Source organism: Hemitrygon akajei, chromosome 8 (assembly GCF_048418815.1).
Source record: "Hemitrygon akajei chromosome 8, sHemAka1.3, whole genome shotgun sequence".
Taxonomy (NCBI): domain Eukaryota; kingdom Metazoa; phylum Chordata; class Chondrichthyes; order Myliobatiformes; family Dasyatidae; genus Hemitrygon; species Hemitrygon akajei.
The window spans coordinates 133,749,842-133,767,338 of record NC_133131.1 but is presented as its reverse complement, the minus strand read 5'-3'; the positions used below and the strand labels follow the sequence as shown (position 1 = coordinate 133,767,338).

At 39.0% G+C, this 17,497-nt stretch overlaps 1 protein-coding gene across 18 annotated transcripts in view; it reads right to left on the bottom strand.

Moving 5' to 3' along the window:
- Positions 1 to 4,606: 4,606 nt before the first annotated feature.
- LOC140732271 (sickle tail protein) overlaps positions 4,607 to 17,497 on the bottom strand; it is a 634,545-nt gene continuing 621,654 nt past the window's right edge. For 13 of the 18 annotated variants that reach the window (XM_073054661.1, XM_073054663.1, XM_073054664.1 and 10 more), the window contains 5 exons: positions 14,295 to 14,414; positions 9,761 to 9,835; positions 7,905 to 9,617; positions 7,290 to 7,418; positions 4,607 to 6,601 (listed from right to left, as the gene is read on the bottom strand). In XM_073054661.1, the coding sequence (XP_072910762.1) occupies positions 6,119 to 6,601; positions 7,290 to 7,418; positions 7,905 to 9,617; positions 9,761 to 9,835; positions 14,295 to 14,414 (2,520 nt within the window). In that variant the 3' untranslated portion in view covers positions 4,607 to 6,118. Of the gene's footprint in view, positions 6,750 to 7,289; positions 7,419 to 7,904; positions 9,618 to 9,760; positions 9,836 to 14,294; positions 14,415 to 17,497 lie in introns of all 18 variants that reach the window. The other 5 variants (XM_073054662.1, XM_073054668.1, XM_073054676.1 and 2 more) reach the window with 5 other exon arrangements.

Here is a 17,497-nt window from a genome sequence, read left to right as displayed (position 1 = left end):
TATTGAAACGTATAAAATTCTAAAGGGATTGGACAGGCTAGATGCAGGAAGATTGTTTCCGATGTTGGAGAAGTCCAGAACGAGGGGTCACAGTTTAAGGATAAAGAGGAAGCCTTTTAGGACCGAGATGAGGAAAAACTTCTTCACACAGAGAGTGGTGAATCTGTGGAATTCTCTGCCACAAGAAACAGTTGAGGCCGGTTCATTGGCTATATTTAAGAGGAAGTTAGATATGGCCCTTGTGGCTAAAAGGATCAGGGGGTATGGAGAGAAAGCAGGTACAAGGCTCTATGTTGGATGATCAGCCATGATCATACTGAATGGCGGTGCAGGCTCGAAGGGCCGAATGGCCTACTCCTGCACCTATTTTCTATGTTTCTATGTTTCTCCAATGGCCAACAAGGTAGGTTGGTCCTCACCTTGCTTCCATACCACCTGCATAATCACAGCTACAACCTCTCTTATTTCTACACAATTACCTCTGGAGTCCCAAAGATCCCTCCTACATCTCAGTTAACTAGCATCGGTCAATACCTCAAAACCTACCATGCACATTAAGGAGTCCTCCATTGGCTCTAATTTCTCACCCTACATGAACAAATGCTGCATCACGAAAATAGACACCAACTTGGATTAAACATTGGGAAGATTAAAGCCATTACCCCCATCCCCAAACGTCAGTTGCCTGACCATTGTATGGATCTGAACCGGGCTGCTCACAATGCTACTGTTATATTTGGTCTGTTGTGAGTTTTTGACTCTGCATCTCCTGGACCAAGATGGTTTGCTTCCACAATGATGCTCCAGCTCTGATTAAAGTTCTGGCAAATTTGAGCAGAGACGATGTAATTAATGTAGATAGGAACTGTTGAACTTGGAGGTAACAATATTCTTCTAGGCAGTTATCCACTATCCTCACACCCATCCAAAGCTGGACTGCAGACAAAACTACCGGTTTTCTAACAATGACATTTTTATCCGATAACTTTGTGCTTCCTCCCATACTCCCTTCAAGATGGAGCTTGGTCCAGCAATGCCATCATTTCCAAATCCTTCTCATTGTGTTCACATCTCTCCATGACCCAGCCCTCCTGGTCTCTTTAATCTCTTCCAAACTCTCTAAAATGGAAACAATCCAGGAAAAGTTATTCACTTTTTCAACATATGGAGCAATCAAGAGCTCTTCAAGCCCTTCAGCCCATCCCAATCCATTTACATTAATCCCAATCCCTTTTTTAAATACTCCCGACATTTCCTTTAACACCACCCAGTACCCATCCCTCACTGACACACAAGGAACAACTTACCAATCACGAGGAATGCCTTACCTCCTGTACCGCCAGATTTTAGTTTTCCCGATGACTTTATTGCAATCCCTTATCAATGCCTTCAGGGAGCTGAACTGCATAAAGCAATAGTTCCTCTTTATCCATAACCTACATTACTTCAAATAACTCCAATGCAATACTCAAACATAAAATCCCTTTCACAAAACCATGTTGACCCTCCTTTGAATTTTTTTGGTACCCTGCCATATATCTTTAAACATTTATATTTTTATTATTGAGAGTATGGTTTCAGTTGATTTACCCGTGTCATACCAAGCGAAGTGGCCAAGTGTTTCGTGCATTGCTTTGTCTTCTGCCCTTTTTGAACAAATCACGTATAATTACTATTTTCCAATCTGTCTGAACCATCCCTGAATCCAGGGAATTTTGCAGTAGTAAAACCTGTAATTAGCTACTTCTTTTAAGGTCCCTGAGTTAAGTCCATCAGAACCTGGGGTCAGCAGTAGGAGCAATGACAACATTATTAAATCCCTAATTTTGCAATAAGCTTTGCAATAAGGTTACTGACTGAAAGAAGTTACTACATTAATTTCCCATAATAATATTCAGGAATATTCAATTATTCAATATGTAACCCAGAAGAGCATCTGGTGAGTTATTTGGATCTGTGAGTGGAGTGAGTTCCCGATGCTTTCTTCAGAGAGACCAAAATTCACATTAGTGTTGGATGCCATGAATCAGTTTGAATAAAATTGTGGTTGACCTTGGTAAAGGGCACTTAGTTTTGCCACACAGACAAGCAGAAATGGATTTTTGCATTTACGGGTAATGCACGATCAAAAGTAAAAGATGCAACCTGGACTTATGACTTACTGCAGCTGTTTAATATTTGATTTCAGTAAACCAGTTTCGCATGTCTACACTTCGAGGCAGTTGCAAGTCAGAAGCTTTTAGATTCACTAAATAAACATTGGAATCTGATTCATAGGTGGGAGGCTCAAGAATACAAACTTAATAAATAGCTAGCAAAAGCCAGCATACGACCATAACATTTAAGATGAAGGGCCTTTGACTTGAAATATTAATACAGAATCAATGTCAAGACCTCTATTAATTGAATTACAAGTCAAGATGGTGCTGAGATGTTGTCTCCGTCAAGGTTTAGCTGTATTTTTTATTTGCTTCTTTAGGTTCAAAGGAATGGTTTTGAGACAGAGGGAGAGTTAGGAGCCAGGCTGGAGTCAAGGCCACTGACATGGATGTGGGACACCTCACACTTCCACCCTCCCCCCGGGACAGTGAGTTGTTGGCAGGTTCCACAGTCGAAGTTCTGTACAGGCAGGAAGGACGAGGTCCGATGATCCCCAAGGTATACAAATTGAGTATCCAGTTCAAGGTCTAATGTTTGGTGATCACTGGGTCCTGGGCTCGATACTGAAGATTGAGGCCTGAAAGTTGAACAGAAGCCCAGAAGTCAAAGCCCGACAGCCAGAGCCCCGAGTCTGTGAATCACCATGAATCCACTGGGAAAGTCCAAGCCCAGTGTCTGTCAGGCCGAGTCTAACTCTGCTAGAGGCTGAAGACGACCTGTCTTGGGTTGGAGGACTGCGTATGTGCAAGGGTGGGTAGGAGGGAGGGACGGACAAATGGGGATTGGTTGTTGTGCACTGTGCTGTTCTGCTGAGCATTGTGGGCATGCTTTGTTGATGTCAGAGTGTGCGGCAAGACTTACCAGCCGCTTCTAGCACTGCCTAAAGTCTGTTCATTGTTATCACAAACAATGCATTTCACTATATGTTTTGGTGTACATGTCATAAATAAATAAAAATCTTTATGTTGTAAATAGTTATGAAGGTTGTCAATAGGTGCAGCACGATAGTGATCAGATGGAGATTTGTGAGGAGAAAAGAATGTGGTGATGCATTTTGGAATTTAAATGAATGAGGAAAGTGTACAGTACAAGGCAAAGCCCTGAGGGACCTTGGGCTGCCAATCCATAGCTCCCTGAAAGTGGTGAAGGAGGAGTACAACATGCTTGCCTTCATCTGTCGGGACCCTGAGCGTAACGGTTGGCAAGCCATGTTACAGTGGAATAAAACTTTGGTTAGGACATACTTGAAGTACTGCATGCAGTTCTGATCACCACACTACAGGAAGGATGTGGAAGCCCTGGATGTTGCCTGGATTGGAGTGTAGGAGCTGTAAAGAGAAACTCTACAAACTTGGGAGCATCGGAGTCTGAGAGACAACTTTGAATGCATATAAAATTTTCAGAGGCTACATAGTCAGGAGCCTTTTTTCGAAAGGTGAAAATATCAAATATAACACAGCATGGGCTGAAGGTGAGAGGAAATATGTTTAATGACGATGCAAGGACCTTTAACAAAAAAATACAGAGAACAGTAAGTGTCTGGAATGTGTTGCCTGTGAAAGTGATAAAAGTAGATCTGTTTAAGAGGCATTTAGACAGATGAGTGAATAGACTGGAACAGAGGGACATGGGCCAAACGCAGGCTGTGGTCCTATTTCTGTACTGTATTGTACTATGTTGTGGTTTTCTTTACACTGTGCAACTTACCATATTGAGTGCTTCCAGTATTTTCTGCTTGCATTAACTATTGTTAATAGCTGAACCTGGTGAAAGGTAATTTAACAAAAATGTTGTCCCTGTTTCTTTCTCTGCAGATGTTACCTGCCCTGCAGAGTATTTCCAACAATTTCTGCTTTATTTCCAATTTCCAACATGCGCAGCAGTTTGACTCATCGCTGCACTTCTACAGTAGCACTGGGACTCCTAGACTTCATTTAAAGTGCTCTGGAATATAAACGTGACATGCAACAAATAAAGGCACAACATATTCAGCTTTTGTTCAAATTGAAATTTATGATTTGCGACCCTTTTCAAAATGTCAACTTTACTCTATTAAATGTAGCACAGGATTCTGTTAAAGCTTTTTAAGCACTGGAATATGCAGGGTAACAGCTGGTGGCAGGGTGATGTTCCATTCACTCTTCATTTATGATTGGAAATACGGATTTCCCAATGTGCCAAACACAACCTCCCTGAATAGCTGATCCAATGGGATATCTGTAGTAAAGTGCAGCCTCCTCAATCAATTCCCAAAGCAGTATCAACCTTCTGCTGTGACACAAACACATTGATGAAGTATCTTTATATATCTATCATTTTAACAACTGGAAACTAAATACAGAGACCGAGAGACCCAGAGAGTGTAAGAGAAGGGTGGTAAATGGACTCTTGATATTCCTCAGGTGAATTATACTGATCAACATACCATTACTCAAATGACAAAAGATAGAACTACAAGCATGCGGCCCTTTATTTCCATTGCTTCTTCACAAGGCTAGAGTTTGCAGTTCACCACAATGCCGTATTTTACAATATAATATGTTTTACAAATAACAAAACTATGTACAAAAAAAACCTCTGGATGTGCAAACATGCCCCATCTTATAGATCACATATACCCATCTGTTTCTTAAAATATATCTTATAATAAAAAGACATGCAAATTAACAAACTTTGGTACTAGAGTGAAAACTATAAGCATCCCTGCAGATTTATAAGCAGATATTGTGTATAACTTCATATACACACAAAACATATAGATTTGCCAGTTTTACAAGTCTCTTAATGTAGGTTAACATTTTTTAATAAGTAACCGCAACTAGATTCACTTTCTTGAAACTAGGCTTAAAGTTAGTTTAAAGAAAAAACAATTTTATAATGATATTTTAAGGGCTATTAAATGGAAGTACAAAGTTTGCAGCAAATAGAAAGAATAATCACCTTTACATTAAAACTGATGCAAAATAGGAAACAGAATTTCATCCATCACGCCAAAAAAAAACAATACTTATATAGTTTTATTATTGAGAGAATGGCAGTACAACATAGATAATATATCTACAACATTACACCAGTCTTGCACTCGTCCAAACAATGTATTTGATTGGCATTATCATGTCCCTTTTTCATCATCATGTGAAGCACTATTATTGATAAAAACTCTCAATAGTGGAAACAGAGACGTAATTTGGAGTATTGATTACTTCTTGCTTTAATGAAATATGCAGCTAGTTATGGTCAATAAACACACTACAGATCATCTCCTTAAGCTACAGGTAGTTGTCCATGACTTAGCATTATTAGCTGCAGGTAAAGTCCACTTGCTAGAATTTAGAAACAAGCATTAAATAAAGCACTTGTCATATTCTTACTATAGCAGTCTAATAACAAATATGCTGAATAGGTTTAATTCAGTGCAAGCTGTGTGTGTAGTTACCTTGTTACTGTTTTACCTTTGACCTTATGTTCATGACTCTGTTACAGTTCGCCAGTCCCCCCCTCCCCCCCATTCTGATGATTTGGTATAGAATAATTTATGCTTTAGCTTTAAAATCAGTATCCCAGTGTCTGTTATTCAAACTTTACAATAGTCAAAGCAATGCTAACTGCACAATGTGAAAATATACTCTGTCTACAAAACAATGTGCTTGAAAAAAAGGTTGTCAGCAGGTGAATGTCTTTGCTACTGTGTTTGTTATACCTCAACATCTATTCTTTTATTATACCACCTGATTTTGAATCTGCTCAACTCAAATAATTATTTACAAGAGAAACACTACAAGTTACTTCACATTTCCATTGAAACCACACAAGGATTCAGTGTCCGCAGGTTCACAACAGTCTGTTAATTCTGGCTGCACACAATGTGAGGAATTTTACAAAATCATAATGAAATGAAAAGCCTTCTAATGCAATCTTTTTGAAAAGAAATTAAAGATGGAATGGATCCAACATGTCTCTATGCAGTTTCTTTGACAGCAGATTTGCTGGGGTTGATGTTCTGTTGCTTGTAGCTGGCAAAACTAGCAGTATGGATTGTCCGGATGCTCTTCGCCCCTTGAGTCAGTGAGTTTGGAGAAACCGGGGATGAGCAAGAGGGTGAGGAAGATGAAGGGGATCTGCCATTTTGAAAAGAAAGAGGCTGCCCTCTGCCCGTTATGGCGGGGTTATGAGCATGAAGCTTAAGCGAGCCATTAGAGGTAGAAGGAATATGGGACCCAGATGGAACTTGGGCATTACGCCCTGAAGCTGGAGCAAGGGAATTAGCAGTGGATAAGGGATGTTTGCTGGAAGTACTGGGATGGTTAGTGTTTTCATTGCTAGAACCAGACACAGAGCTACTCTTCCCAGAGCTAGGAGAAAAGGCTGGGATCTTAGAAGCAGGTAAAGTAGGGGAAGTAGCCTTACTCTCCCCACCAGGTTTCTTAGCACTTCCATTAGCCTGCAAACAAAGATGGCAGGAGATAAAGTTTGTCAGACAGCCACCAACATTTTAGCCATGGGGCCTGCCAGAACAGTCCCAGGCGGACAAAAGAATTAACACTGCAGAACCTTATTATCCCGGTGAGCCTTGCAGGAGTTTAACGGACCTGGTAAATCCCACAACATACAAATGTGGAAAGAAAGAAAATAAAAGGAAACAGTATGAATATTGAGATTATTAGAACCATGCATCTCTACTATTAGAATGCAAGCTTGGAAATTAAACTAACTAACTAGTCATTCATATTCCAAACTATTAATTATTATGGTAGTTAGTTAAGGTGTATAGGTTAAATCTGGTTATTTTAGCCATTCAAGTCACACACTATAAATTCTGATGGAAAATGGGAAACAAATCAGTAGCAAGTTACTTGTTAATTGGTTTACTGCACAAGATGATACAGATGTTCAACAAGAGGTTACGACAGAGAAATGGGAAAATACTTTGAGGATTACAGCAAAGACAAAAGATATTTCACAGTTCATCAGCAATTACGAGCTGATACCAGGTCCGGTTCATAAATCAATTGAGTAATTAAAATCAGATACTGCAACATTTACATTTAATTAAGAAAAAAAGACTTTAAAATTCACAAATAATTTAATTTTCTTCTTAATTTTCTGGCCAGAGTCTAGAACAAAACTACCTGTCGGAACTGTCGTTGGGTGTCCTGAAGCTTCTGTTTTGTCACTTTCTCTGTACCGCCTTGTTGCTGCCGTAATTTTGATCCTACAGAGACTGGCATTCTGCTGGTTGGGGACATCACGCTTGAACCCTACAAGAAAATCAAATCATTGCACTTAAAACAAAGCACAGAAAATCTTTATTCCTGTGAATAGGTCTGAATCACAATGTGGATTAGCAAATCTCCAAAAGATCAGAAAAGAAACAGCCTCCTTGTGCGTCACCATTGCCCTAAACATCACAGAAATCCATTTACCTTCACATGCACAGGGAACAGAAATGTGGTCCCCATTTCAACCAGATTCAAGCTTGATTAGAAGTGCAGAGGTGGAAAATAAAAAAAAAGTTATTTTAGAAGCAGCTTACATTACCTGAAGATCAAACACCCAGTTAGACCAAAGCATCATTACAGTTTCAATCAACAAAGATCAAATTAGCTTTCAGATTAATAAACATTAGCTTTGCCCAACACCAATGTTCACCAAACTATTAACCAGTTATGCATCAGGTGTTAGAAACCAGAAAGAAGAATCACTTCACCCACATGTAGCATATTAAAAAAAATACAACAGGACACCTGCTGTTCACTTGATTTTGTGGAGATTTTTGGAAGGAGTGGTGGTTTGGTCTTGGTGGTATGAGTTGCCTTGGTAGTGGAATGCAACAGATACTCAGTAGATTTGCCTTCATCCCATGATACAGGTCCCTGAGTTAATTCACTTGTCTTCGAGGGGCATGTTGTATACTTCTCCTCTCCCACCTTCGGGTTCATTTCACTAATAGTTGTTTCTAGCTGTTTGATAGTTTGCTCAAGGCTATTCAATGTCTGGTAAGTATTTTTTCGAATCTGGTCAGTTCTAGACGGATTAGATGCCATGTCAGTATAGCTAAATTGCCTTGGTTCTGGGGCTTCATCTTTGCTTTTTGATTGCTCAATTTCAAATCTTTTAGCTTCCTTATGCTGTCTCACTGTTCCATCAAGTTCTTCCTCATCCTCATAAACAACAACCTGTAATGTTTTCTTGCCAGTCTTTGTGCCTGTTTTAATAGCTTGAGTCAGAGCTGCAAATTGTTTCTTGGGGAATTTAAATTTAAACTTTTTCTTGCTGTCTGGCTTGTTGGAAAATGGGCCCCCTTCTACACAATCTGATTTTGAGTCCTCACATTCTATCTCATCAAATTTACTTTCTGTTGGTGCACTGATTTCAGTGGAACTAAGGTGTAACAGGCTGTTAGTTTTATCACTGGGTACTGAACCCCTGGGAGAAGAAATGTTTTGCATTTGCACTTCATCACTAATCTTTGTGGGTTTATCTAACATTTCTACAGGGATGGACTCTTCAGGTTCTTCGTTCTCTTCTTCAATTTTATCTTCGGCCATTATCTTTTCTAATTCTTCATCACATTCTTCAAAAACTGTTGACAATCTCTTGTAAGCTGATCGGATGTCCATTGGCTCATCAAAGATGATAATGACTGGTTTTCTATCCATGAAGAGCACTGGGTCCTCCTGCCCAGCCTCGTGATAACTATCTCGATGTGCCGTCATTTCTTGATTTGCATCTACGTTCACTGTCTGGATGTATTCGCCTTTCTTGTTCACAATTTCACTGACCTCCCCACTGGACAGCGCCTGGACTTCAGTGTTTGTGATCATGAATGCAATGTTGTCACTTGTTCGGGACTCTTCATCAGAAGAGCTTGAAGATTCAACATCATCCTGATATTTAATGGTAATGTTTTGGAGGGGTTTCTGTCTCAATACCACCTGCTGGCTATAGTTGTTTTTCTGACTATGCATCTCAGCTGATGGCATTTCTTGCTCAAGGGGCTCACGCTTGTTAATGAATGAGTCATGCTGCTCTAGAACTTTAGTGGACTGCAGTAGGGGCATTGCTATACTTGTTTGCTTCGGCTTGGGGTGAGGACTCTGACCAACAACCTCCTCAAATATGGAAATACTTGTACAAACTGACTTGTCTGCTCCACGCAATGAGTCAAAATCCTGCAGGCCAGTTTTCCTATCAAGCTTCACATTTAATTCATCAGTTTCTATTGTCGGCATAAACTCTTTCTCTGGAGGGACATCTTTCTTATCTTCAACTGAATGAATGGCGACATGCGCCTGATGGAGCTCCGATATCTGTTCTTCAATTAAGCATTTTGCAGTGTTCTTCTGCAGTGTTGAAGATAAGGGGCTATCATTCTGTGGCTGAAGCTCCACTTGAGTAAGTGCTGGCTGATCATGGAATTCAAACACACTGGAGGCCATTGTAGTGTCACAAGAAACCTAGGGAAAAAAAGAGAAAACCTACAAATAAAAAAGTATTCTGCAATACAATTTCTTTGAATCAAAATGACCTTTTAATAATATGGTATTAATAATTTGTAACAGAAAGCAGCTCCCAGATGCTGCCATTTCAGATTACTTACCACTTCAGAGTCCAGCACAGCCTTGGGTTCATTCTCTGTGCATATAACCTGTTCGCCAAAAGTGTCTGGTCTCTGCTAGGATAGTTGATTACGAAAAGTTATTGCACAAGAAATGGTCTGGAAATCAGGAACTACATTTAAGCAGAGCAGCTTAACCCTAAAGTCTGCAAAATACATTGCAGTCACCTTTTTGCAGTGCAGTGTATCACAGGCATAATGCAACCAAAAATATTCCAAGTGAGTCAACAAAAATATTAGCTTGGAGCTTTACAATCTGAAATACAGCACATTAAACATTCACCAAGTTAAAAACTGACCACGCAAAACAGGAACAAATCCCCACAAAGATTGAATAGCGTAAGTCACAGATTGGACAAGGTGTTGGTCAGTCACCGCACATCAAAACACAAACAGCCTCAGCATCAGATCTCAAAAGAAACCACCGGCAGCATCTAGCCTAGCCAAAGCTCCAAAATAAAAAAAAAAGACAACAATAACGTTTGAGATATTCAACAAGCAAGCCCAAAGAAGCTGATACAAATAAAGAAACATTCAAAGCATTAATGCCTTTGAATAAATTTAATTCACACCATACACAGCAAACAAGTATTGATTCAAATTTGAGATTGAAGGACATCTGTGATTTCAGTGTTCGTGAAATCTTCAGTCATCCAGTCTGCAAATCTTTTGTTTATTGCTGGAATACAAGTTTTCTCCCCCAGAATCATCATTAGTAACTGACTGAAAATGCAGCAAATAATTATCCCAACGGAGTTTAAATGGAACGCTCTGCAACAAAAAAATGAATAAAATCTGGCGGATTAGTACAGAAGTCTCTTCCATGCAGCTTTTAGAGGGAGCTGATGGTTACTGCAGCAATAACCTGAGTATCAATTCAGTCTGCACAGGAAAATATTTTATAGCAATAAAAATTAAAATACTGTTTCATCTTGGGTTCTACTTGAAAGCTGCCAAAAAGTGAAAACAAAGAAATTTTAAAATAGATTGCAAACAAAATAGAAACTCTGCATTGCAATTTAAAAAAAAGGATTTACTCCCTTTAAAAGCGAAAGAGGACTTCAGAAAAAGAAAAGAACCTTGAATTTTTAATACCGCCCAATCCAGCAGCATCGAGCAAATTCAGGCAATAGGGGCTGCGCTTTATCAGTGACTGTGGTTTTTGCAATTTATGAGAAAATTTATAAGTTTTGGGCCCCTCATCTAAGGAAGGATGTGCTGGCATCAGAGAGCAACCAGAGAAAAACAATCCCGGTACTTAAAGGGTTAACACGAGGAGTGCTTGATAGCTCTGGGTCTGTACTCACTGGAGTTGAGAAGAGACAATCTCATTGAAACCTATCGAATATTGAAAGGCCTAAATAGAGTGGACATGCAAAGGATGTTTCCTATTGTGGGTGAGTCTAGGATGAAGGGTGCAGGCTCAGAGTACAAGGACATCCCGTTAGAACAGAGATGTGAAGGAATTTCATCAGCTAAAGGCTGGTGACTCTGTGGAATTCATTGCCACAGACTGCTGTGGAGGTCAAGTCATTGGGTTTATTTAAAGCAGAGTTGATAGCTTCTTGATTAGTAAGGGTGTCAAAGGTTGGGGAGGAGGCAGGAAAATGGGGCAGAGAGGGGTAATAAAACAGCCACGATGAACAAACACAATGGGCCAAATGGCAAATTTTGCCTCTATGTTTTATGGTCTTACAGACATTACAGTCTAAAATTTGTATTTTTTAATTATTGTACCATTATAAATAGTATGCACAGATTTCACACTATAGGTTATCTACTGATTGATTGAATTAATTTGCTATTTTGCTTATGAACTTTATGTCAGGCCAATCAGAGGGTTTCCACCTTTGGTAGTTTTCTGGACTGGATTTACTGGATGAAATGATCAGCATTTCCATTAATGTAGACCCTTCAACTTTGTTAACGTTACCCACCACCCAATGATTCTTGGACAGGCATTTATTATTGCAGAATATAAACTAAGCAATTTGAGTACAAAACCAGTTTTTATGCATTTTTTCATCAACAATCAAAGTCACGTTAAATGCCGCACCAGTCCCCCTAATTTTTTATCATCACAAAATACATTTCCTGATAAACATAATCAATACAAAGTTTGGGTTAAACCAGTAAGGAAGCAGAGCAAAGGTAAAGAGGTGAGAGTAAAATGAGACTTTCTGCTGCTAAGAAATGGACTATGGACACAGATCACTCCATCAGCCAGGAAAACAAAGGTTGATTGCAATATATTACCAATATCACTCTGTTTAGATTCAAGCAAAATCACATAGAAGGCTTTAGCAAGTTAACAGCCTGAGGATTTACTTCAAATGCACAGTAGTATTGAGCCAAAATTCTGAGACATTAGAAAACTGAACCAAGTCTTAGAACCAGCAGTAGCTGGTACCACTAAACTCCATGCTTGCAGTCCGGTTGATTTTCAGTAAGTAAACCAAAAGGAAGACTGAGGTTGTTCTCAGCACTGACTACCTTTTGATTTTAGAGAGCTAGAAAGAGGATGTTTTACATGCAGTCAAAAAGTGGTCAGCTCCAACAACCAAAGTGTCTCGAACATCCATAACGATCTTATCAACTTCTTTAAAATGGAATTTTGGAAATATCCATAAATTACACAACCATATAATATTTGCCACTGATGTGGTTTATAAAGTGGCTATATTGGTGGATAACATACAGTATTTATGAAGTTTTTTTAAGCATGACACCACTTTATACCTAGGCAAACGTTGTGTAACGTGATCAGATTCAGTTATGGCTTCTTCTGAGTTTAATTTTGGCAGAACCAGATTAACAATCCTCACGAAAGGAATGGGGTTTGAAAATATCCAAATTCTCCAGATGTTACATTTTACTTTGTCTATTGCTTTTCACTGAGCTTATGGGAATTAGAGCAGAGGGCGAGCACACCAGTGTTATGTGATTAAATTTTACAACCTGACAAGAATCAGATAAGTGCAAATAAAATGGTTTACCACCTACTGGCAATAACATCTTGCAAGCTTAAAAAAAGTTTTGATCACTATCAAATCAAATAAGTATAAACTACTATGGGAGACTTGCAAATTGCATAGTGCTTTTTAAAAGAGGAAAGTTTTGAAATAGATTCTTGTTTGGCATTTTTGTCAGATGGCTTTCTATTAACTTTGAACAAGGCATTTAATTGAATGTGGAAACACTGTCTTCCCAGTTACTGAAATATAATGTTATTATTCAATCAGATGAGACACACAGAATACATCAAAGCCTTCCAAATTTTAACATGTGTTCTATTTTCTGCACATAAATGCATTATTCATAGTTCTGTTTTTTACTATTCAAAAGTATGGTTCAATGAAGGACCCAATGCAAGACTGTGTTCAGTAACGCTGGACAATTAATGGATCTGACAAATACTTGCACATTCTATTTACATCGAGTTCCTTTCCTAATAAAAGTGGGAGTCAGAGTGAAAATATAATGGGATGAAAGTAGCCTTACAATCACATCGCAAAGAAAACTAATCGGAGTGATGCCATTGAAGGGACTGAAGGGGAAATCACTGAATTTTGGGAATGAGGTTTGTTTGGATTGTCCATGTATTGGGTCAATGAACCAAGTTACCAGCTCACACCCTGTATCAGCCTACAGCACTGATATGTTACCACCCAGCCTTCAAAGCTAGCAGAGCAGGAGTTCCCAACCTTTTTTATGTCATTGACCCCTACCATTAACTGAGGGGTCCAATGGCTTGTCATAGGAAGAATGTTTGATGGCTCTGGGTCTGCATTTACTGGAATTTAGAAGAATGAAGGGTTACCTAATTGAAACCTATTGAATGTTGAAAGCCCTTGATAGAGTGGATGTGGAAAGGATGCTTCCTATGGTTGGAGTATCTATGACCAGAAGACACAACCTCAAAATAGAGGTGTGTCCTTTTAGAACAGAAATGAGGGGGAGTTTCTTCAGCCAGAGTGGTGAATCTGTTGCCACATGCAGCTGTGGAGGCCAAGTCTTCATGTATATCTAAGGCAGAGGTTGACAGATTCTTGAATAGTTGGGGCATGAATGGATACAGGGGGAGGGGAGGTGGAAGCCAGGAGATTGGGGCGGAAAGGAAAAATGGATCAGTTGTGACGAAATGGTGGACCAGACCAATGGGCCAAATGGCCTAATTCTGCTTCTATATCTTATGGTCTTATGGGTCCATGGACCCGAGGCTGGGAAACCCTGCTTTAGAGTATAATAATCTAATTAATTTCTAAATTACAAAAAGGAGTAAGTTATGAGAAGGAACATGTTTCCCTACAAATCAATAGCTTTAGAAGTTAATGCCCAGTAAAAGTTACATGGCAACTGATTATTTGTAGGTGCCAAATCACTGTAGAAATCTTACAAGACACTTTGGCTGCAGAGCTTTCAGAGTAAAGGCTTCAGCAGGGAAGAGATCTGGTTAGTACTAAAGAAGGAATGAGTAGAGCATAGCAAGCTCATATTCTGATGCCACACATGTTACCTTCTTTTCTTTGGGGGATGATAAAGTTGTGGACCTTACATCTCTGGCTTGTAATTCAACTTTCGGATGTTCAGCAACTGTTTTGGAACCTACATCCATAACTGAACATTTCTGGAAAGCCTGAGAGATTAAAGTACAGGATGTTAGCCAGAGATTTATCACCCACTTACCACCTTACACAGAGTCCAGGAACTCAGTTAATAGAGCTATCATTGTGCACAAGTTAGTCCAGCCCTTGTGGTTAGAGACAAGCAAAAGTATTTTGTACTCAACAGTTACATCATTAAACTAGAATGGTAATAAAATATCCTTCAGCAAGCCACTCACTGACATATGCTTCAAAGAACTTGCATGAAAACTGGACACCAACAAACTCCATTGTTAATTCTGTTTATTCGGCCAAGTACAAACCCAACTTTCAATTAAGAAAGGTCTGTGCTGAAGTTTGACATGAGCATAAAAATCATACTGCCATTCAAGGAAAGCTTTCCTGTCTGGACCAGGATTTATCGCTGAATCAGCAATATTAAAAGAGATTACACAATCATTATCAGTAAACTGCACTGTCTGTATCTTCACTTCCTTTATTATAGCATGAAGCTCTTCAAAAACTTCACACGGCACTTTGACATGTCCTGAAATCATGATTTTCACTTTGTAAATTTAAGTCATTTTTAAAACCACAGGTCAGCTTTAGTTTACAGCAGCCGATGATTTAGTAGTTGTAAATATGTTAGTTCTATTGTGATCACAGAACTGGGTGTTTTCGGATTCTTGTCAGAGAGGAAGGTCAATTATAGTTTAAAAAAATTTGTAGATAAATTAAATTCTCAAACAATTTATTGAATTTCATGTGTTGATAATAAGTTCAATTGTTCACTATCCACCCTCACCATCTAGAACATGTCCTCTTCTCATTACTACCATCAGGGAGGAGTCACAGGCATCTGAGGACACACACTCAATGTTTTAGGAACAGGTTCTTTCCATCCTCCATCAAAGTTCTGAACAAACCAAGAACCCATGAACACTAGCTCACTATTTTGCTCTCTTTTTGCACCATTTATGTTATACATTTCTTATTGTAACTTATGCTGATTTTTTATGTAATGCACTGTACAACTGCTGCAAAACAAATCTCACTACCTATGTCAATGATAATAACCCTGATTCTGATAATTCTGAAACATTAAGTCCATTGAACTTCACATCAAACTATAAACATCTACAAAATGAAGACTTATCAACTTCACCACAGTTTTCTTTAAATTTGTGTGATAACATTTTATTCTGGTGGTCTGTAAAATCTAATCTTACTATTAAATTCAATATCTTATACAATATCTACTTCCCACTTCATAAAAGCACCACAATTAAATCCTACAACACATTGCTAAAATATTCATTGATTTAAAAAAATACTATTATAAAACAGAATGTCATCTGATTCAGTGACAAACATTTTATTTTAGAGATACATCACAGATACAGACCTTTCCAGCCCAACGAGCCCAATTACACCCATGTGACCAATTAATGTACTAACCCGCACACCTTTGGAATGTGAGAGAAAGCCAGGGCACCTGAAGGTATCCTACGTGGTCACAGGGGGAACATACAAACTCTTTACAGAGAATGGCAGAACTGAATCTGGATGCTGCTGTGTAATAGTGTTACACTAACTACTGCACTATCATGCCACCCTTTTAGAGGAAGTGGCAGATTGCATGGTCAAGCAGGGTCAAGTGAACAGCTACATCGAGAGAATAACTGGACAAGGGTGTTTGATTAAATTGGCACCTGTCAAGTCTGGCACATGCTAAATCACAGATTTTACCGTACTTTGAAAAATAATTCATTGTCAACTGTTAAGACCAGATAACATTTTAGCATTAGTTTAAAAATTTGGCTTTAACTGATTACTGTACACCCAACCTCAGCTTGTCAGATTCGCTCACAAAAATTCAGCAAATTTCCCTACAGACTACATACTATAAACACCTCACACTGCAAACACAGCAGGGCAGGGCACTGAAGAGCTTTGCTCACATTAATCACTGTCTAGAGGCCTAAAATTTCTTGTGTTTCCTCCTGTGCTTAAGTAAATACAGCCTCCTGCAGTGTAGTGGAAAGAAATAGGCTGAAAAGTCTTAGAATTAACTGAACAAAACTGACAAAAAAACTCACACTTTTTGAAAACAAATGGGAAAACTACTGATGCAGTAAACAGTATTAAAATGGGCTTATCAAAAAAAAAGAACAATTTGCTTTGCTTTTCTGACATAGAGAAAAACATGAATTAATGTGGACTGCATCCACAGACCGGCTTGAGGGACTGTGGATTCAGGTTCACTGCGTGATATTAGTCAGGTTATGCAAACTTAAATGTTCATGCATTACCCTTTATCAAAACATTCCAGCTAAAACATTACAACAGTATAAAATTATAATTTTGTAAGGTGGTAGATTGTTCGGCAGATATTTTTATTCATGAAAGTATGTTTTCATCCACGGAGATGCAATTATTCACTACGTTAAAAGGAAAAGTGTTGTCCCAACATGATGAAATGGGCTGTTCTGTAGAAAATACATACAAAGCAACTGTAGCAAGATCTTGAATAAAGTGTGTGATCACATATTGAGCAGGCAAGGAAAACGGTGCATTACTACAGAGAGGCTCTTCCCGAGGTTCAACCTCAGAGTGCAAAGGGTCATACACAGTCCAGCCCACTTCCTGTGCTTAACCCCACCCCCAACCATTAATGCAGCCACAATTTCTACTGGCCTAGAGGTCCAAGGCCTCGCTACTGTTCCCTCCCTGTGAAGGGCAACGGTCATCAGGCTTCAGGCAGACGATCCTGAAGTCCTCAACCTGGAGTAAGCTTTTTACTGTCAAAGAACTCTGAAGTTCTGAGACATTTTAAAACATTGAATGGGAAAAAAAATCAAATAATCCTACTATAAATAAATAATGAATGTGCTTAAAACATAACAGATTTAAATTACTTTAAAATAATTAAAACATAACACGACCTTTACAATCATGGTTGCCAATCGCCTTGGGATGAAAGGAGCCGTGCTACATATTGAAGGACTGGCCACGGACTCAGTGGCGCAGCAGAAGGAAAGTTGAACTCCTGCTGCTCTCGCCCTTTCAGCCAGCAGCCTCATTGCACCCTAATGCAGAACTGGAAAAGGCAATG